The sequence below is a fragment of the Colletotrichum lupini genome, chromosome 6, assembly GCF_023278565.1.
Source record: "Colletotrichum lupini chromosome 6, complete sequence".
In the NCBI taxonomy this organism is placed as follows: domain Eukaryota; kingdom Fungi; phylum Ascomycota; class Sordariomycetes; order Glomerellales; family Glomerellaceae; genus Colletotrichum; species Colletotrichum lupini.
In genome coordinates, this window is record NC_064679.1 from 4318139 (window position 1) to 4339403 (window position 21265).

At 42.3% G+C, this 21265-nt stretch overlaps 3 protein-coding genes across 3 annotated transcripts; 1 reads left to right on the top strand and 2 right to left on the bottom strand.

Annotated features, from left to right (window-relative positions):
* Window positions 1-7474: 7474 nt before the first annotated feature.
* On the bottom strand, window positions 7475-12713 carry CLUP02_12768 (uncharacterized protein; the record flags this gene model as incomplete). The annotated part of the gene is made up of 8 exons (XM_049291729.1): window positions 7475-8103; window positions 8237-8498; window positions 8872-9308; window positions 9588-9779; window positions 10222-11057; window positions 11131-11254; window positions 11347-11418; window positions 11915-12713. 8 exons carry the CDS (start codon window positions 12711-12713, stop codon window positions 7475-7477), a joined length of 3351 nt encoding a protein of 1116 aa, XP_049148875.1.
* A 1899-nt stretch (window positions 12714-14612) lies between these two features.
* CLUP02_12769 (uncharacterized protein) lies at window positions 14613-15044 on the bottom strand (the record flags this gene model as incomplete). Its single annotated transcript, XM_049291730.1, has 1 exon — window positions 14613-15044. One exon carries the CDS (start codon window positions 15042-15044, stop codon window positions 14613-14615), a length of 432 nt encoding a protein of 143 aa, XP_049148876.1.
* Window positions 15045-15389: 345 nt separating this feature from the next.
* On the top strand, window positions 15390-18754 carry CLUP02_12770 (uncharacterized protein; the record flags this gene model as incomplete). The annotated part of the gene is made up of 8 exons (XM_049291731.1): window positions 15390-15859; window positions 15925-16076; window positions 16155-16415; window positions 16588-17061; window positions 17123-17213; window positions 17435-17696; window positions 17756-18355; window positions 18422-18754. The coding sequence occupies 8 exons, from the start codon at window positions 15390-15392 to the stop codon at window positions 18752-18754; spliced, it is 2643 nt and encodes an 880-aa protein (XP_049148877.1).
* Between the last annotated feature and the right edge of the window lie 2511 nt (window positions 18755-21265).

Genomic DNA, 21265 nt, shown 5'->3' on the forward strand with positions numbered 1-21265 from the left:
ATAAGAGGTCGACGTTTATTATATTAAACTACGCTAGTCGATAGAACTACTTAGGTAACTAGTATTTCGCCGTCGCTTTAAGTAGCCTTTTTTACTAAATAACTTCCCCGCGGCCGGCCCGTAATTAAAAATTAACTAGCTAAATTAGTAAAAGGAATTCCTTATATAACGACTACCCGCCTAATCAACTAACGCAACGAACGGGCTTAATAATATAATATAAAAAAGCACTACGCGATTAAAAAAGGGGATCTCTAAACGTAAATATTCTTACTTAGTAACGAAAGTAACCCTATAGGAGTTATTAAGCTAAGAGATTTACGGTATATAGAAAAGTCTACTACTATAGGGATTTTATAAGTACGCCCTTAAGCCCGCGATCTAGACAACCTCCTCATAGCTCCCTTAACTACCCCCCGGGTATTACTTAGGAATATAGTATAGGGGACGGTTTAACGAAGGAAGAGGGGATTTAGAAGTCCTAATAGTATCGAGTTAAGAGTATTACGGATCTCGGAGATTAACTTAAAAAAAAGGCGGCTACCCTAAAGTAGTCCTACGACCTCCCGCTAGAGTTACTATTAGCCTAAGAAAAGGCTAAAAAGACGAGGATCTAAAAAAAAAAAAAAGAATCTTTTAAAGGGCCGCTAAAGGGCTTCTTTTTATACTAGCTTACGGCATAAAATTACTAATTTTAAGAAATCGGTAACTAGTAAAGATCCTAAGACTAATTACTATATCTTACTATAGTAATATAAACGTCTACCGCTACTATTATTAAAAAGAACTACTAGAACCTACCCTTTTATACTAAATAAAAAGGAGGATCTTAGTAGGTATAATAGCTAGCGATTTAAAAGGGTAGTAGTAATTATTAAAAATAATAAAAACGAGAGTAGTAGCGAGACGGCGAGAAGAAGTAGGAATCTCCTAGACCCCGATAAATTCGTTAAGTAGCGAAAGTACGGATTTACTACGACCGGCGCGTAAATTAGATATATCCCTATTAAAATTAAATACGCTAGTAACCGCTAATATGGGTATAAGCTAGAACACGACCCTTAGTAAGTTAGGGTAAGAAAGAAGAGGACGAAACCCGATCCTAGATAGAATCCTAATCCTTTATAAGTAAGTAAATATTAACCCGGACTATTAGGGGACGTGGATATATAGAATCGCGAATTAGCCTAACGGCGAGTAAATTAACGCGGTATTAATCTATTTAACTAAGGTCTACGAGAAAAAGGGGCTATAGGGGTAACCCCTATTCTATAAGATCGCAGACGACCTTAGCTATTAACTAGATAAATAGTTCGTAAGCGCAAGCCTAGGAATCGTAAAAGCGGTTAATAAATTCCTCTATAAGCAAGGGGTACTACTAGCGCAATTATAATCGCAAGAACCTTACGAAATCTTAATAATAACGATTATAGAGGAGGAATTCGTAACATAGACCTAAGCATAAGTCGATAGGGCGTATAATCGCTTTAACGAATTTAGAAAAAGGGTAAACGACCTAGATTTCCTTCTTATAATTACTAATAGCAATCTATCGTTGTAGAAGGATATATAGAGGCAAAATATAGTATTAGAAGTACGATAATTAATAATTCTGCCTATTTCGATCTATAGCTCGTCGCCGTTACTAATACGAAATTCGGTACTAATCGGCTAGTAAGAAAGGAGGTAGACTACTTAAAGTTATTAATAGTACGTAGCGACGCAGGGATCGTATATAAATATTAAAAATCTAGCAGTAAATACGAGGTAGTTTATAAACCTTAAAAAGATCTTCCCAAAAGAGAAATTGTACTCTAGGGGGAAGTATAAGGTCTTATAAAAAACCCTAACGATATTTTACGATTACTACGAAAAAGTCGGAATTAGGGAACACTAGTACTATTTAGTAGTTAATATCGTACTCGTAGGCAAAGCCTCTAATTATTACTACGAAGCGGTACGTAATCTCGATCGAAACGACTTTCTTAGTATAATTAACGCAATCCGAAGCCGCTTCGAGACCTATAATAAGAACCTAGAGCTCCTATCTAAGCTACGAGCGATTTTTTTATATTTATAGCTAGGATAATAGAGGGCAAATCGTAAGTAAAAATCCTCGAAGAGCTTATCGATCGAATTAATAAGCTAGCGAAAACCTAGCTAAATAAGGGGATTAACGAGCGGAAAGTTAGATATCTCTATACCGTAGTCTAGCGCGTTTTAAAAATAAAAATAACTCTATACTAAGCACCCGAAAACTACGAGACGCTTTACTCAAGGCTAAGATCTAGCTTTAATATTAAAGTAAGAATGCCGCGCTAAACCTACCTCTAGGTATACGACGGCCCTTACTAGTAGTATTAAGTCGACTAAATATATAATAAAAAAAGAAAGGAAGCTAGGTACGGTAATTGCTAGTAGGGAATCCTAGATTCGTTAAATAAGCAGAGATTTAACTCGTAAGTAGGGTAACGGAAGAAGTAGTATTTTATTTATAAAAAGGATAAATATTAGTTAAGTAACTACTCCGAGGAAAAGCGTACTAAATCGTACGAACAATATAGAAAATCGAGGGTAGTAAATAGTAAAACTAGCCCTTATCGATTTAACTAATTCCTCGTTATATATAAGGGCAGATCCGGGGGTACAGAACCTAGCGAAAGTAGCTAATTTAGCGGCCTAAAGTACCCGCACCCTATAAGAGATTCGGAAGATAAGGAAGATCTTACCCCCTATACCGACGAATTAGATTATAACGAAGTCGACGATATTAACTACTCTTTTTTCGCCCCGTTAGCCTCGGGAGGATATATGAGGCTAAACGAATAAAAAGTAGTAAAAGCCCTTAATAAGTAGGCTTTTATTTACGGATAGTAAGGGAAGGTCCCTTAGATAACGGATATAGAGGTAGGTAAAAGGACGAATCTAATAGCGCAGAATTCTACTCTCTTAATATCTAAAGAAAAGAGATAGGGTACTAAGTAATTCTAGGGGTAGCTAGAGGGGTCCTTTTTATACTACTTAGATCACTCGAATACTAAGCTCGTATAGGCATTCTACGCGAACAAAAGGTACGGCCTAAATAATTTCTATAAGATTATCCTAAATACTAGGGTATCGCAATAGTTAATAAGAGGAAAAGGGTAATTCTAGGCGCTATAGAAAATCGCACTAGTAATGCTTAATACGTTAATAATAGGTATTACGAGAATTAGCTTCGGCCTAAGTAAGGAAATCGTCGCCCTAGGTACGGTAGAAATAGAGACGCACTTCGGAACGATAACTTTCTATATCCTGCCCATTAATACCCCATTTTTCTTATATTTAAAAAATATGGATCGACTAGGTATTATATTCGATAATACGAGGAACAGAATCTCTAGCCGTAAGTACTTTAAAATAGTCGAACGACGATAGGGGTACGCGTTTATAAAGCTTACTAACGATACGAAGTCGATTAATTACTTAACGAAAAGTAAGCTTAAACGACTATATTAGAGATTTAGCTACCCGTCGGTCGCGAGGCTATATAACCTCTTAAAGCATTTAGGTAATAATAATATTAAAATAGGGGCGCTAGAGTAGTTAATAAAAGTATATTACTAATACTAAATAAATACGCAGAGCCTACGCAGATTTAAATTTAAATTGCGTAATAAGCTTAACTTTAATTAGGAGATCGTCGTTAATATCTTCTACTTAAATAGTCGACCGGTCCTATATATAATCGACGAGGCTATATTATTCTAAGTAGGGTAATTCCTACGGGATCTATAAGTAAAAATAGTATAGGTAGCTCTACGAAAAAGCTAGATCGATATATACTAGGGACCGCTAGACAGTATTAGAACCGACGCTAGTACTAGTTTTAAGTTAGTAGAATTTAAGGAAAATGCGACGGCCTACGGTATATAGTTAAAAGTCGTGCCCGTCGAAGCGTATTATAGTATTAAAAAGGTAGAAAGGGCGCACTAGTAGTTAAAAAGAGCGTTTAAAATTATTAAAAAGGAAAATCCCGATTCTGACGACGACGAATGCTTTTAGACGGCACTTAAATGCTATAACGATACTATAGGGCCTAACGGGCTCATACCGACGTTTTTAGTATTTAGAGTATATTTAAGAACGACCTTAGCCTTACTACCGTCGCTAAATATAAGCTAGCGAGCTTAAGTAGTTAAAAAAGTAATGCGGGTACTGCGCGAGGTAAGTATAAAAAAATAAGTTAATAAGGTAATTACTACGCGCAATGGGCCCGATATAGGGGTTAATTTAAATATGCCCCTAAATTCGGATATACGAGTATAGCGCAAAATCACTTAATAATAAGCTAGGCTATATAAATTAATTTCTATTAATAAGCGTTCTTACGTAGTCGCGAGAGATTGCGACTAGTTACTCGAGGTATTAATTACGGTAGTTAGATTATATTATATAGATCCTATTAAGGTAATTTCTAGCCTATAAAAAGAAGAAGAGCTAGGGGAAGCTATATAACCCGTAGCAGAGGTATAGGAAATTATCCTTAACAAAATCGTCGTAGTAGTACTAATAGACGACGAGGAAAAGGAAATTGCTAAAAGGGTACTAATACGTCGCGGGAGACTACGACGGTAAGTACTAACGCGGCAATTTATTACTAGCGACGAGGTAATTAATACCTTTTATATAGTAAAAAAGAAAGCCGATTTCGAGCTAGTAATTAAACTACGTAAGGAAGGCGTAATTATAACTACTAAAAAGCCGTATAAGGGATTAGATCTTATCGAAATAGATACTCTGCGCGATCGAGAGGTCTATCGATTTATCCTTTACGATTTAGAAAAGTATATAAACCTCTATATATTTAAATCGCAAATAGTTCGTAAAATTAAAAGAAAAGGAATACCCTAACCGTACGAGAAGTTTAGATACGTAATTTAGGGGTACGGCGACGTTAAAAAGGCGACGCTACTTATATAATCGCTTACTATATAGCGCTATAGCTAACGATTAATAATAGTACTAATAGTATTACTACGGAAAAAGGGATACGAGATTTAGAGCCGTAATATTACCTAAGCATATACCTAATCGGCCATAGGGCTTATAAGGAAAATCCTAGCCTATTTACTAAAGGAAATAGCTAGTAAGTACTTAGAAAGTACGATTATTAAAGTGCTTAAGCTACTATATAGGCTCGCAGAATCGGGTACTTATTAATAGGCTACTTACTACGATTTTTATATTAATTAACTATTAATAGTTACCTCTATATACGACCCGTGCTTACTAGTCGCGGAGTACGAAAGCGACTAATTTAGGATTATCGGAATATAAACCGACGATATATTAGGCCTATCCGATATTAACTTTATAAAAAAAGAGGATAAGGAGCTTTAGAAAGCGGGCTTCGTAGCGAAGCTAAAAGAGGTCTTTATAATAAATACCCCCCTAGTATTTAACGGCGGGATTTTTATAATCGAAGGGGAAATCGTCGTTTTTTAGTAAAAAGGGTAGGGCGAGAAGATTAACCTCGTCGACCCGAACATAATTAATATTAAAAAGCGGTATAAGGCTAAGCTTATATAAGGGGTATATATTACGAGTATTTATTAGCCCGAAATAACTTTTAACTATACTAGGGTAGCGCAAGCTATAGATCTAACTAAACGAGACGTCGAGGTACTTAATAAGCGGCTTAAGTAGTAATAAACGAATCTCGATCGAGGTCTCGTTTACTACCCAATCGACCTTATGATTAATAAGCTCTACGTCTTCGTTAATAGGTTATTTACGAATAATAACGACCTTACTTCGTAATTAGGGTATATTATTATCCTAGCTAACGAGAGTATGGGCGAGAGCGAATTTACTATATATAGTAATATAATCTACTACTCGTTAACTAAAAGTAAGCGGGTAACGAGAAGTATATTAGCGTTAGAGGTCTATAATATAGTTAACGGCGTTAACCTCTTTTATACGATTTTAACGACGCTAAGGAAGATTACCGATCGAATTAGCCTTCTACCTATTTTAACGGTTATTTATACTAATTCTTACTCGCTATACGAATGCCTTATTAAATTAGGAACGACGAAGGAAAAGAGGCTTATAATCGATATTATAGCCCTTAGGTAATCGTACGAAAGGCGCGAGATACTTAAGATCCGTTAGATTAATAATAAAAATAACCTCGTAGACGCTTTTATAAAAGTAGTACTAAATAAGGGATTAAAGTAATTTGTAAGTAGTAGAAAAGTTACTGTACGAATAGAGGGATGGGTTATATAAAAAGAATAGAGAAAAGGGGGAAAAGGAAACGACTTAGTAAACGGGCCCGAGGTCGAATTATACCTCTAACTATAGTAGTTAAATCGATAAAAAAAAGAGAAAGTTAGTATCGGATTAGAAGTCTAATTCGACCGCGGTATATAGCCGACTACGCAGGGGCTAATTAGGGGCCCTATTTATAATTATCGTAGCTAGCCCAACCTATAGTTAGAACCTCCTTTTTATACCTACGTAGATATTTATATAGTTTAATTAATCTCTTCGTTAACTACGGTTCGAACTAACTACCCTGTAATAGGGATACTAACATTTTCTAATAAACATATTCATTGCTAGATGTAGATAGGAAGCGCGACCCGGGTCTAGGAAATGATCGCAAGTCTTTAACACTAAATACCTTACGAATATTATTCATTGTGTAATGCTTAAGGGTGTGGCTCAAAGATACCGAAACATGCAGCAGTCCACAAGTACGACCATTGTAGCAAGTGCGACTTTCATTTGGTGTCCTATGTCATACATCCGGGGAAATCATGTTGTTGTCGCGTAATTGTCCTTTTCGGTTCTGTTTTGGGGGCGACAGCGATGAGTTCGAAAATAGACTCAAGCATGCCCTTGTTCCGCTCGAAACACCAGGGCAGAGTGAAAAGATGAGCTTACGTCAAAGTGCCGACAAAGAGTTTGATCAAGCTGTAGCTTGCAGCTGATAGACCGGTAGTCTTTATTTCGTGCCAGCCAGATTCCAGCCCACTAAAATCGTAAAAGAGATGGCAGGAACCGTTTACATATACTTAGTATCAAGTTGTGGTTTACATCGTGTGCCTTGCCTCATTTTGTGCCCTTGTGGTTTTCGTTGTGACTCAACTCAGCTTCACACCGCTCTCTGTATGTCTTGTCGGCGATCTAGAAGGTCTGGAGGATAACCTTTAGCTTGTGACTCGAGAATGATCGACATCTCCTTAGCCATCCTCGAGACCGAGGACCCGGTTGCCATGATCCGCGACGCTTCTTTATACAAACGAGGCACGCTGCGGCCGCTGTGCAGGAGACCGACCCCAGCAATGTGAGGTCTTTTATGATTTCTGACCTCCAACCAGCCGTTCAAAACATCTATGTCAACGACTTGGTCGAGTCGGATGATCTCCGTATTGGATGTTCCGGTGCTGGCCCCACTTCCGGCGGAATTAGGATCTTGTTGCTAAAAAACATCTGCGTACACCACCATGTAGAGCACGCAGATCAAGACGCTAAGGATGTCGAGTACTGTTGCCACTCTCATAGTGCGAAAGTATTGAAGAACCTGCGCTGCGTAGTACAAGCAGTGTCTTGCTCTGCTGACATTCTGCGGTATGATGTTCAACAGTTCGGACCGGGCTTTGCTGTGACCTGCATCTGTCGTCTGCCATTTGCCGTAGGGATTGAGTAGCCGCAACGGTGTGACTGAGCAAATGCAAAGGACTCGGGAGAGCAAAGCAAAGTCATTCGAGTTGGTTCCGGCGTCCGTTTCGCGCAACATCTGAGAGCATCCTGCCTGGGACAAAGCATCGAAGGCTTTCTGGGAGAGCATCGTCCCCATTCCTAGAGCTAGACCGGGTTGACTAGCAGTACTGCCGACAGAGCCGAGTCCCATAGCTCGAAGCAGATCGCTCTCGGCAGCTTGCTGAACGATGGCCGAGAGCAGTATTGTAGACTTGGCCGGCTGCTCTAGACTCGCCGGCGCTACATCGCCGAGACCAACGCGTGCAAGTAGAGCACAAATAGTTAATGAAGGCTGCGGTGGCGGGAGAAGGTGCCACTGCTCGTGACTCGATGACCAGTACGCATCAGCTGTGGGTACCGGAGTTTGTAGCTCAGCAATTGGAGCAGAGGAGGAAGCATGAAGAATGTCGCCTGGAGACACTCCGACACTTTTTGTGTGTAAGTTTCGTAGCACGAGGGTAGTTCAGCGAAGGTGACTTACTCCAAGTGAAGTGTATGATCCTTCGTTTGGCTTCGGCTCGTATCCACTGGGACCATGCGTGGTTCGCGTCCTCAGCGGATGTATGCGTGTGCATCAAAGTGCCCTCTCGAGACAGCAGTTGGCGACAAAGGGTGACGAGGATATTCCGGTAGAATTGCACCTCGATGACAATGCTCCGCTCACCCGAGAGCCACTGGCTTTGATGGAACAACAATAGAGATTGCGCACAGGTCAAAACGTCATTGCTCGATAGCTCTTGAATCTGCAATTTATTGAATTGTCACATTAGTACCATGCCATGAAAAAAGCTCCAATGATGGGCCTTACATCTCTTTTCAGCATGTGCTGGGCAATTAGCTGCAAACATGATCGTGATGGTGGTGCGCTAGGGAGTACCGACTGCCAAGACACAACACACTGAGTACCAGCTCCCACGTCTCGGGTGACGCCTGAAATGTCGGTTTATGTAACAAAGGCATTCGCGGATGAAAGTGATCAAAATACAATTGCATGTATGCATCAAGGTGTCGCAAAGATGGAAAGTTGGCGTCAAGCCCTTGGGCTTCGTGCTGTGGCAGTCGGGCTTTGATGGCTTGGAGCATGTATGCTCGCGTTTCTGCTGTCATGGGAGGTACATGAGGAATGTACTCAGCGATCAAGATGTCTTCCTCCTCCGCTGTCAGGTTGCCTGGCTCAGTAATGACCTCAACGGCCTCTACACCTACTCTTTGTGTTGCTTTTGCACCGAAGCTATTTTGCACGCTCTGGTCATCCACAGGTTCAACGACGGTAGCCAAAGCAGTGTCTCCGAAGCAAAAGTCTGTTGATGTCCCAACTCCGAGAGAAGTAGCCGGTGAGAAAGGAAACAGAAATTGGGCAGGGGTCAAGAGGGCGTCCCATAGGAGGTCTGGCTCGAGCGGAGGAGGGTCCGAGACGCAAGATTGCGAAGTAATAGGCTGCAAGTTCTGACAAGGCGGAGTAGGGGCAGGGGATACGTCGCCATCGGCTACAGGCTGCGCAACGAGGATAGTCTCGTCATCGCCAGAAATTGGTTGGTATGAGCAGCGACGACCTTTGTTTGTGCAGTTGGTACAAGGTGCTGGCCTGCAACCATCGCAGCGTTGTTTAGCTTTGGCGCAGGCTTCGCACGCACGACGTTGGTCTCGTGAGAGATGACCGTCGTTGTTTTGCGTCCATTCAACGAGGACTGCAGTACCATGTGTGCGGACATGCCGTTTCAACGTGTCTCTTTTTCCCGCTGAAAGTCAGTCACAGACGTTACAGGAGAAGAACTGGACACAGCCTATCCAAGACACGGAGGATACACACCTTCGAGAGAAGGCCCTCTTACAGATACTGCATGCGTGAGAACGACGGCCGGAGTGGCGGTCCAGATGTCGACTTAGATGCTCGCGCCGACGGAAGGTCTGCCCACATTCGGGACACAGCAGTGATGCGGAGGCGGAGGAGGAAGACGGGGAGGATGAGGGGCCGTTGCCGTCACCGACACCGTCGGCAGCGCCATCGTTATCGGCATTGCTACCTAGATTGGCAACTGCGGAGGTATGCGATCGCATGTTGAACAATTTATTGAGGTGTGAAATCTTGGTATGTCTGCGGAGCATGATGGGGAATGTTGGGGTTCCGAGATACCGCGGCAGCGGCGGGGGTGGGGGATCCCGAAATATGTGGAGAATGGCGGCGGGGCCGTGAGGGTGGAGGGATGCCGATGAGAAACTCCCGTCTTGCACTCTACCAACCGCCACCGCAACTCGCGAATGTCACAGAGGGCGGGACTCAGTTCGCCTACTCAATCAAGCTTAGTCCCGTTCACATTAATAGATGGAACTGCCTCAAGCATGTCAAGAAGTCGTTAAAGCTGAGACGTTATGATAGGCGTTGTATTGCAAACTGCTCTGACGCCCCGATCTGACTTCTTTGTGTTACTTTATTTTGCAATGTTCAGAAAAGTATATCCGATGTACCCAGTTGCAGTGCAGTTACCTTGGAACCCGTCTCCTTCTCGACCGCTTGCGTAGCTGGGCTTACATCCACCGTCCACGGCTTGATCGGCGCCTCATCGTGCAAACACCAGATCACCTTCTTTGGCTCTCCTAGAAGCTTCGATACTTGCACCGCGAACTGCGCCGCAGATCCATCAAACGGTCTTCCGTTCAAGTTCGCCCGTCCAGCAATTGCTTGAATGAGCACGTCTGGCTGTGGTTGCACCGTCTTCAGTATTCCATCGTACCCGCCCAGATGTCCGTTCCACAGCAGTGTCTTGCCCTCCCCGAACAGGAAGTTGTACATTAGCTGCCCTCCGTCAAAGTGAGACATGCATTCCCTCGCCGGGCCGTTGACGTAGTCTACGAAAGAGCGCATGCCCGAGTCCATAGCATCGCGAGGCATGTGGTCGCCGATCTTGAGGAGGCCGTATTTCATACCGAATGTGATATCCAGTGTGCAAGCGTACTGGCTTGCTCCTCCAACATACTCCTTGCCTGTATCCATGATTGCAGGCACATCGGCATGCGAGCCACCAGGCATGAGACAGTGCAGTGAAGGCCAGACATGGACGGAGGCCGCGGCCAATCTAGCATCCGGAGCTGGAGGAGCGCCTGGTGGCCCAGGAGCGATGTCAACTTCACCACGAGCTGCAGCTTGACGGCACTTGAAAGGAAAAAGAGGGATGCGCTCGCCACCAGATACCGGGATCAACTGGTCCTCGGGCACTCCAGCTGACCGAAGGACGTTAATGGCTTCGCCGTTAGCAATAACATGTGCTCCGGTTTTGATTGCGATCCTATCGGCTCCGGGAAGACTAAAGGACACCTAGTGAGTCGGCTTGGTGGAAAAATAATAGCGACTGTAATGCGAATTAGTGTGACACTCACTGGTCAAAATGTGCGTGGGAGATGAAGACGTAATCCGCTTCATCCACATCGTCGATAGCCAACACTTTGGGCAGAACATCTGGACGCTCCAGCCATGTGTCCAAGAAGATGATGAGACCGTTGACTTTCACGCGAAACGTCGTAGCACCTGGGTAATTAATGAGCCTAACGAATCTCGGCAGTAATTCAGAGACACTGAATGTGGCGGCAGCTTACCGAACCACTCGATTGTGGCATCCATGCTTAAGCTTTTGCCTGTCAACGCCGTGAAGTGGAGAAGAAAGCAAGCTGTAGTTCAGATTAACGTCTGGATTGAATCTGAATTATGCACCTAATATAGCCAGGTTGGAGCCACAGACCCTCTGATGGCCAAGCCCGGGGACCCCCGCAACTCCGCACCGCGAGGCGAACTTATTCTACAATCCAGGCTTTGCAGAAACTATCGGATCCCATCCAACGCCGCCCTCGCAACTACCTAGGCAACTTTCAGGATCCTGTCGACAAGCCGTGTCCAGCCTTCGTCTCTGGCTTGCGCTCGCTCCTTGGATGTCCATCACACAGAGGAGTCGGTAAAGCAAATCCATTGTCACGCTACCTACATCATATCCTTTTCGATTATCAGCACATCGGCTCAGTCTATAGACACAGATCTCCTACATGCACTACTTCTCATGCGATACATAGTCTACCTTCACTTCGGCTTTCAAACCAATAGTCTCTAAGGCAGAAATAAGCCATCCCATCGCGGTCATAGCCATTCCGACGAAGGTAATCATCATCTTACCCGATAACGTCGTCAAATCTAGCGAAGTTACGGTCTCACTGGCCTCCACCATCTTAAACGCGCGAGTGTACATCTCTGCGTCGAATGTGCGCGCTAAAGCGGCGAGTTCCCCATCTGACGGCACGTCCTGCTCAAATGTTGCTTTGTAGAAAAGTTCGACAAGATTGGCGGCATCAGTCAGCGCCTGGTTTGCACCCATGCCTCGGCCAGGCGTCATGGGGTGCACGGCGTCGCCGAGGAGAACCACTCGCGAATTTTTGTCAATACCGTTTCGCCAATCCGTCTTCGGCTTGACAGTGCTGGTCACAAGGCCCGTCCGGACAGCCTCAGTCGCTGATCGCATGATGAGTTCTAAAGGTTTGCCATAGCCAAGGTCGTTTTGGAAGTAATCTATGAGGTGAGGAATGATCTTCTCGGGATTCGAGCCGGCCTTCGCTATCAGCTCGTCTCCCCGGGCCCTCGGTATACCGACCGACCAGAACAAGGTGTATGACTCTGTGCCGCTGGTACTTGGGTCCTTCTGGGGGTCATAGACGGATGCAAATCCAGCAACATCTTTGCCGCCCAAGAACATTACCGAGCCAGATTCGACGAGCGACTCGGGCAGCTCATCTCGTACAGATCGTGAAATTATGCCGCGAGACTGGATCAAAGTCATGCTGTCTAGCTTGATCTTGTTGTTAAGGCCAACCTGTCGGTTGACCTGGCTGTTGCTGCCGTCTGATGCGATAAGAATGTTGGCCTGCTGTGAAGCCTGGCCATCGAAGTGTAGCTGCACGCCGCATCGCTCACCGGGCATCAGCTCAAAGCGTGCGAAGGTGTGGTCGAAGTGAACCCGCCCTTGAACTAGTAATGGCTGTAGAAGAGCACCACGCAGTCTTTTCCTAGGTAAGTCGACCCACCCCCTTTTGGCCACCCCATTTCTCCATCCCAGCTACCGCATTAAAACCCTACCCACGATTTTCAAACCACTATAACAATTACAAAAATCGTCTAAATATAATTCTTTTTTATATACTTATTTATCGATATATAATAGTCTTATATACCGAAAATAAAGTTATTCGGGCTCTTAAAGCTATTAAAAGAGGTCTCTTAGTTAATCAGGCCTTAATTAAGTTCGGAGTTCTAAGGTTAACTCTTTATAACTATAAGAGAGTTTACTAAACGAGGGTAATAGTATTCGCAGACCTCTAGAGGCTTCTTCTATAATAAAAAGACTAGCTAGCTTAATAAGTTCGTATTTAATATAATCTAGGTATTATACTAACCTACGAATAGCTTATAAAATTCGCTAAGCGAGTTCTAAGATCTTAAGGGGATATAAATCCTCTTAAAAAAAGATAGATAAACGCTTTTTTAAAGAGGAACTTATTAATTAAGGTCTAGAGAAGTCGTATTATTAATTCGAGGCGTCTAAATAGGGCTATTATTAATATAATTAAGTTATAGTTTAGATTACTTAATATACTAGAAATTAGCGATATTAAATAGGCTAATAAGTATAATATAAATAAGACTAGTATCCTAGAGGGCAAGGGATTTAATAGCCTAGTTTTAGGTAAAGTAGAGACCATAGTAATACGAAAAAAAGAGCCTAGTTCGCGTACTTAAGTATCTATAATTAAGTATATCTCTATTAATAATCGAGCTATTAAACTACTAGTTATATATAAGGGAAAGTCGGTATAATAGTAATAGTTTTTACTTAAACTTAACCCTTATACTAATTAGGAGTTCATAGTAATAAATAATAACTAAACGACCGATAAGACTACCCTTAAGTAGTTAAAAATAGTATTCTTATTATAAACTAAGACCCTCCCCCTTAGGGGGCTTAGTATACTTAATAAGCCTCGACTATTAGTTCTAAATAGCTATAAGAGTTATACGACGATAGAATTTATATAGGAATACTATAAAAACAACGTCTACTTACTATTTTTATTACTATACACTTCTTATATCCTCTAGCTATTAAATATAGCTATCTTTAGACTTATTAAGTCTAAGTATAAGAAGGAGCTTAGTAAGGAGGACATAGTAAACAATTCTACTATCGTTAGAAAGCGGTACTTCTTAAGCTATTACTAAAAAGCTCGTTTAGCTAGTCTAACGTCGTTAAATATACGAAGTAAATAGAAAGTAACTAGACTATATCCCCCTAACATAGCTAGACTACTTACTAATCTAATAGTCCTACTTAACCTAGTTATATTAACTAAAAAGACCGTAAATACTAGGTAAGTAATTAGTAATACTAAAAAAGCTATAAACTAGGCATTAGCGGTATCTATTATTAACTAGTTAATACCTAAAAAGGCTAGCGAGCTCTATAATTAGTTAAAGTTATTTATAGAGCTTAGTCTAGACTATAATACTTAATAACTACTATTTAAAAAGGTAAAAAAAGTATTTAGTAAGCAGGCCTACTATTTAGTAGCATCTTAGTACTACATTCGAGTTTTAAAAGCTAAAGTTAACTAATTAAGGCCGCGAAAAAAGAAGAGTATACTAATAGACCTAAATACTAGGTTTGCGAATATCTAGGATATATAAAGAGCTTAAGAGGACTCTAGCGACTATCTAATTAGTCCTAGTCGACTCGTAGGGGTCGAATTACCTAGGGAGAATAATAACTATATTATTATAATAGTAAAAGATAGTTAATTAATTAAGTATAGTTGGTGGTAATGTTTTAATACCATGTTTTAATAGGGTGGCCAAAAGGGGGGGGTGGCCAAAAGGGGGTAGGTCGACTTATGGCTCGACTCTTGGGATACAATTTGAGATCGCCGAGGCGAAGACGAACTGCGAAAGTATCGGGATCAACAATGGTAGGCGCTTCCGCCTGATCACCAGCCCAAACCTCGCGGATCAATGACCAGAGCTCAAGGTCGGAGACTGTCTTCAGAGCGTTAAGGCTATTGGCGCTGATGCGGAGCTGATACCCGCCACGCTCTGAGTTGAATGCAATTGTGTCGCGTTCGAAGACCTGGACATCGAATCTCCCAGCTGGATCTTTCAGCAAGCCGTTGGCGACGGCAAGTCCAGAGATTCCTGCGCCAATGATGGCGACTCGAATTTTGCGATGCTTGCCCTCGTGAGGAAGAAACTTAGACGAAGCCATGGTGGGTTAAAGTGAATGAAAGACTTATATGTGTAACAACCAACCGCGGTAGTCTGAATGATGAGAAACGTTTCTTCCCATATGGGAAGCCATGAGGTCTGTTTTGAAATAATTATCGCCTGTGCCAGGAGGTCCGTATTGTGACCTTGTCGAATTGCTCTAGAGGGACGGCACAACACCACATCGGAGTACCCCACAATGCGGAGGCGTCCGTATGAAGCAAGGAACCTTGGACGGCGTCATGTTCTTTTCCCCACCGTAAAAGCACCCACCCGCCGGACGTGGGCTTGTTGTGTGCCGCCAACATCATCCAATGTATTCGACGTCTTGAGAAATACAACAGCCATGTCAACAATCAGCATTTCAGGAATAGCCGTACCCCGCCTATGCTTCGGAGTGGGAACCCTCATGAAGTGGGCACCTGGCCACACTCATCCACTTCCTACAGACAGCAGCGTCGAAATTCAACAAGCGATTGACGCGGGGTTCCGTCACTTCAACACTGGCGATATCTACACCAATAATGACAGCTTTGCCGAAGTCCTCCGCCGCAGCAATCTCAAACGCTCCGAGATCTTCCTATCCCTTAAGATCAATACCTACGCATCCCTAGGATGTCGAGGCCGCGATCACATGATCCAGGCCGTAAAGCAGGAGATTGAGCGGTTTGGGACACTAGAAGGCTATGTCGACATCCTGCAGCTGCACTTCCCGCCCCGCGGTTATGATGGTAACATGACCAATCGCGATGCATGGCGTGTGCTGGAAGATCTTAAGGATCAGGGAGTTGCTCGCATTATTGGTGTATCGAATTGGTATGTCGTCAATATCACAACGACGGGGCGTAACCCGATCAAAGCTCACAAGCGCGATTTTGTAGGACCTTGCCCGATTACTACGACATCTTCAGCGCCAGCGACCTCAAACACCCTCCACAGCTCAATGAATACGAGTTTAATCCGTTCTTGCTGTCTGATCCCAAGGTCCGGCAACTCCGCGAGTTCGAGGTCAAGCACAACATTGTCCCAATGAGTATTAACGCCGTTACCCAAGTCTCTGGGAAATAAATCTCCCAAGCTAACAGTCGCGCAGACTATGGCCTTTTGACAGCCGTCAGCGGTCGCTTGCCCACTGAAGACAGCACAGCACTGTTGCAGAAGTTGGAAGAGCAGTCAAAGCAAACGAGGCTGTCCACAGCTGAGCTGCTGCTCAGCTGGGCATACTACCGGCTTGGCGGCATTTTCGTGACATCTACATCGAAGGCAGACCGCGCTAAAAAGACCTTCGCGCTCCTTTCGGCCAAGCAAGCGCCTGTTAACGGTCAGATCTACGAGGAGATTGAGAAGGCGGCAACGCTGGATGGTCCTGAAGGTAAGGTATTCTATGGCCATCCTCACATGGAGAAAGCTCGCCAGCAAAATATGAATGCTCAGAAATAGGATCCATAGCAAGTAGCAATTACCATTATCTATATCTATCAACTAAAGAAGGCAGCTAGGAATCACCAGCCGACATACTCATTGAACCCCAAGTGAGCCTCCAGAACATGGGCTTTCACAGGCAGAGTTCGTTGAATTTGCCTCTTGTACTATTTTAATGTATACTGTAGAAGTCTCACGACATGGCTTCAACCCCGCGTTTATACTGTCTTCTACAAGAGATTTCAACTACCCCACCGCCACTTACCATGTGAGTTTCGGCACCCCACCACATCCTGCAACGTCACTAGTGTTTCCCCACGCCCTCATCCCCCAAGAGCCATACGTTATAAGCTTTGTCTACATTACGAATTTTCAAACAAAGCATCTCCAGGCGAAAACTGTCATGTCTCTCCTTGTGCTCTTTGGTTCTCTCACGCTCCTTGCCATCAGCTGGCTGCTCAGTCACATCCTTGCATGTCTTTCACTCCCTGGAGCGTACGGGCCTGCCCTTGCCAGATGGACTGATGCATGGTACATCTGGAAAATATGGCAGGGCAAGTATGAGGCGTACGACATCGAAGCACATGAGAATGGCTGTAAGTGGCTACTATTCCTTGGCTCTAATCACTTCCTGGCCCTTGCTGATGACCACCAAAGCCAGGAAAATCGTTCGCATCGGGCCTCGCATGTACAGCATTGACGACCCGGCCATGGCTCGCGTAATCTATGGCATCTCATCTCCCTTGCTGTCAGGCCTCGCCGGTCAGGCCTCGTCGGTTAAGGGATAGCTTAGGGGGGCATAAAGAGGGGGACCAAGCAACAAAGGAGCAGCTCAGGCATATATAGAGCGCTGGTAGTACACCTCGAGGGAAGGGCAGATTTCAGTAATTCCTCTTTTAGACCCTAACAGCAGTTGGCCTCTGTGAGCTTCTTCCCTGTGTCGTACACCTATTGACACTTGCCAAAAAGCGGATGGTACGATGCCTGGGGAGACCCTCGCATCCCGAACCACAATCTCTTCAGCGCGCGCGATCGCGCCGTGCATGGCCTCATGCGCCGCAAAGTCGCCAGCATGTACTCCATGTCGACAATCAAGTCCTACGAGCCCTATGTTGACAGCTGTGTTGCGCTGCTTCTGAAGCGTTTCGACGAGTTCGCCGAGAGCGGAGAGACGTTTGACTTGCAGCAGTGGATGCAGTGCTATGCATTTGATGTGATTGGTGAGATCACGGTGAGTTTGGTGGTCCGCTCATTTGCCCGATTGCATCAATTTTCTGACTCTTATACCAGTTCGGCAGACGAGTAGGTTTCTTGGAATCTGGCGGGCAAGATATCGACGGCATCATGCGAGGTCTAGAAGACGCCAACGCGTTCTCGACACTCTCAGGCGTCAACGCCGTCTTGTTGCCCATACTTCTCGTCCTTTATGGTAACCCTGTTCGTGGTATCGCAAGTTTTGCGCGAAAGCTCCAGTCCGAGAGCGATGATATTGACATCAAGGAAAAGCATGGCGGAGAGACCTTCCTGACAAAAGCTCAACGACTGCAGAAGGAAGACCCGGAGGAATACGAAAGATTTCGTGTTCAAACGCTTACTTTGACAGGAAACGTTGCAGCTGGAAGTGACACCACGAGCATTTCTCTAACCAGTGCGATGTACCATATTCTCACCACAAATGGTGTCGCAAAGAGCATGTACGAAGAGCTCGATTCTCAAGGCTTCTGCTCTAGCCTCGATGAACACATCACTTTTGACCAAGCCCAGCAACTTCCGTACCTCCAGATGGTCATCAAAGAAGCCCTGCGACTCCATCCAGCCGTCGGCTTGCCCATGTGGCGCGAGGTCGTAGGGTCCGGTCTGGACGTCGATGGAACCCATTTTCCGCCTGGGGTAACTCTTTAAAGCCTTATTCAACATGGCACAGCCGCATAAAATTGTTCTAACTACTTTGAACAGACACTCATCGGTATCAATCCCTGGGTAGCGCACCGGAACGCAAAAGTCTTTGGCACAGACGCCGCAGACTTCATACCAGAACGGTGGGATCCCCAACACGCCTCCTCGGAGACGTTAGCGGCCATGGAGCAGTACTACCTGCCTTTCGGAGCGGGCGCGAGGACCTGCATAGGGAAGCATATATCAAGCCTGGAGATGGTGAAGTTGATCCCAGAGCTAGTCAGGCGGTATGAGTTTAAGTGTCTTAGTGGGGAATTGAAGACTGTTAATAGGTGGTTTGTAAAGCCACAGAAAGTACTCTTTAGTGTCAGGCGGAGAGGACTTAGATCTTGAAATTGAACAGCAGAGGATTTATGTTTAGCCTTATAGGTAAGAGGAAGTTAAAGTCCCTGACCATTTGCGCGGCAACCTTGGTGCAATGGTACATGTAAGGTCTCCATGGCCGGGAACTCGTGGTTTGCAACAACGCAGTGGTTCATCGCTGCCGAACAACCTCCTCATCTGACTTGCATAGCACCTTAGGAAGGGCTCGGAGACTACTATAGGGAGTCTATCTGTCGCGGTGGCATTCCTGACTGTGCTTTCTGGGATGTGTTGATGGGATGAGCATGCTGTAAGCGTTGTGTGCTCCTCATGTGGGTGTTATTTGCGAGCCTTCTCTGACGACAAGTCTTCTATAGGACTTGGGATGCGCGAGGACGTCAGCGCGATGGTGGATAAGTATGGTACCTGGAATGACTACTGGGAAAACAAGAAGCCGAAGCTCCGCAACATTACTATTCCGATGTATGCCACTGCCAGCTTCTCAACTGGGCTATATATCGAGGGATCAGTCAGAGCATTCTCGCTCTCTCGATTATCTGAAAGTTATACTTCTTCCATCTGGAATAAGGCTGTTAGTATCCCTATTATAGAGTAGTTAGCTCGAACCGTAGTTAAGAAAGAGATTAATTAAACTATATAAATATTTGCATAATAGGTATAAAAAGGAGGTTCTAACCGTAAATTAGGCTAATTATAATAATTATAAATAGGGCCCTTAATTAGCCCCTGCGCAGTCGGCTATATATTATAGTTAAATTAGACTTCTAATCTAATACTAATTTTCTTTTCTTTTTATTAATTTAATTACTATAGTTAGAAATATAATTCGACCTTAGGCCCGTTTACTAAGTCGTCTCTTTTTCTCCTTTTTTTCTACTCTTTTATATAACCTATCCCTCTATTTATATAGTAATTTTTCTATTACTTACGAATTATTCTAATCCCTTATTTAGTACTACTTTTATAAAAGCGTTTATAAGGTTATTTTTATTATTAATCTAACGGATCTTAAGTATTTTATATTTTTTATATAATTACCTAAGGGCTATAATATTAATTATAAGCCTCTTTTCTTTTGTTATTTTTAATTTAACGAGGTATTTATATAATAAGTAAGAATCGGTATAAATAACTATTAAAATAGGTAAAAAGCTAAGTTAATTAGTAATCTTTTTTAGCGTTATTAAAATTACGTAAGAGAGGTTAACGCCGTTAATTATATTATAAACCTCTAATATTAATATATTTTTCGTTACTTACTTATTTTTAGTTAATAAGTAGTAGATTATATTACCGTATATAATAAATTCGCTTTTACTTATACTCTTATTAACTAAGATAATAATATACCCTAATTACGAAGTAAAGTCGTTATTATTTATAAATAACTTATTAATAAAAACGTAGAGCTTACTAATTATAAAGTTAATTAAGTAATAAATAAGGCCTTAATTAAGATTTATTTATTATTACTTAAGCCGCTTATTAAGTACTTCGATATTTTATTTAGTTAGATTTATAGTTTATACTATTTTAGTATAGTTAAAAGTCGCTTTAGGTTAATAAATACTCGTAATATATACCCCTTATATAAGCTTAGCCTTATACTACTTTTTAATATTAATTATATTTAAATTAATAAAGTTAATCTTCTCGCCCTACCCCTTTTATTAAAAAATAACGATTTCTTTTTTAATTATAAAAATCCTATTATTCAATACTAGGGGGGTATTTATTATAAGGACCTCTTTTAGTTTTATTATAAAGCCTGCTTTTTAAAGCTCTTTATCCTCTTTTTTTATAAAATTAATATTAAATAGGCCTAATATATTATCAGTTTATATTTTAACGATCTTAAATTAGTTACTTTCGTATTCTAAGATTAGTAAGTACGGGTCGTACGTAGAAGTAATTATGAATAGTTAATTAATATAAAAATCGTAATAAGTAGCTTATTAATAAGTACCCGATTTTGCGAGCTTATATAGTAGCTTAAGCACTTTAATAATCGTGCTTTTTAAGTACTTATTAGCTATTTTTTTTAATAAATAGGCTAGGATTTTTTTATAAGCTTTGTAACTAATTAGGTATAGGCTTAGGTAATATTATAGCTCTAAATTTCGTATCCCTTTTTTTATAATAATACTATTAGTACTATTATTAATCGTTAGTTATAGCGCTATATAATAAGCGATTATATAAGTAGTATCGCTTTTTTAATATTATTATACTCCTAAATTACGTATTTAGACTTTTTATATAGTTAGGGTGTTCTTTTTTTTTTAATTTTATAAACTATTCGTAATTTAAATATACAGAGGTTTATATACTTCTCTAGATTATAGAGGATAAATTAATAAACCCCTCGATTATAAAGAGTATTTACTTTAATAAGATCTAATCCTTTATATAGCTTTTTAGTAATTATAATTACGCTTTTTTTACGTAGTTTAACTACTAGCTCGAAATCGGCTTTTTTTATTATTATATAAAAGGTATTAATTACCTCGTTACTAATAA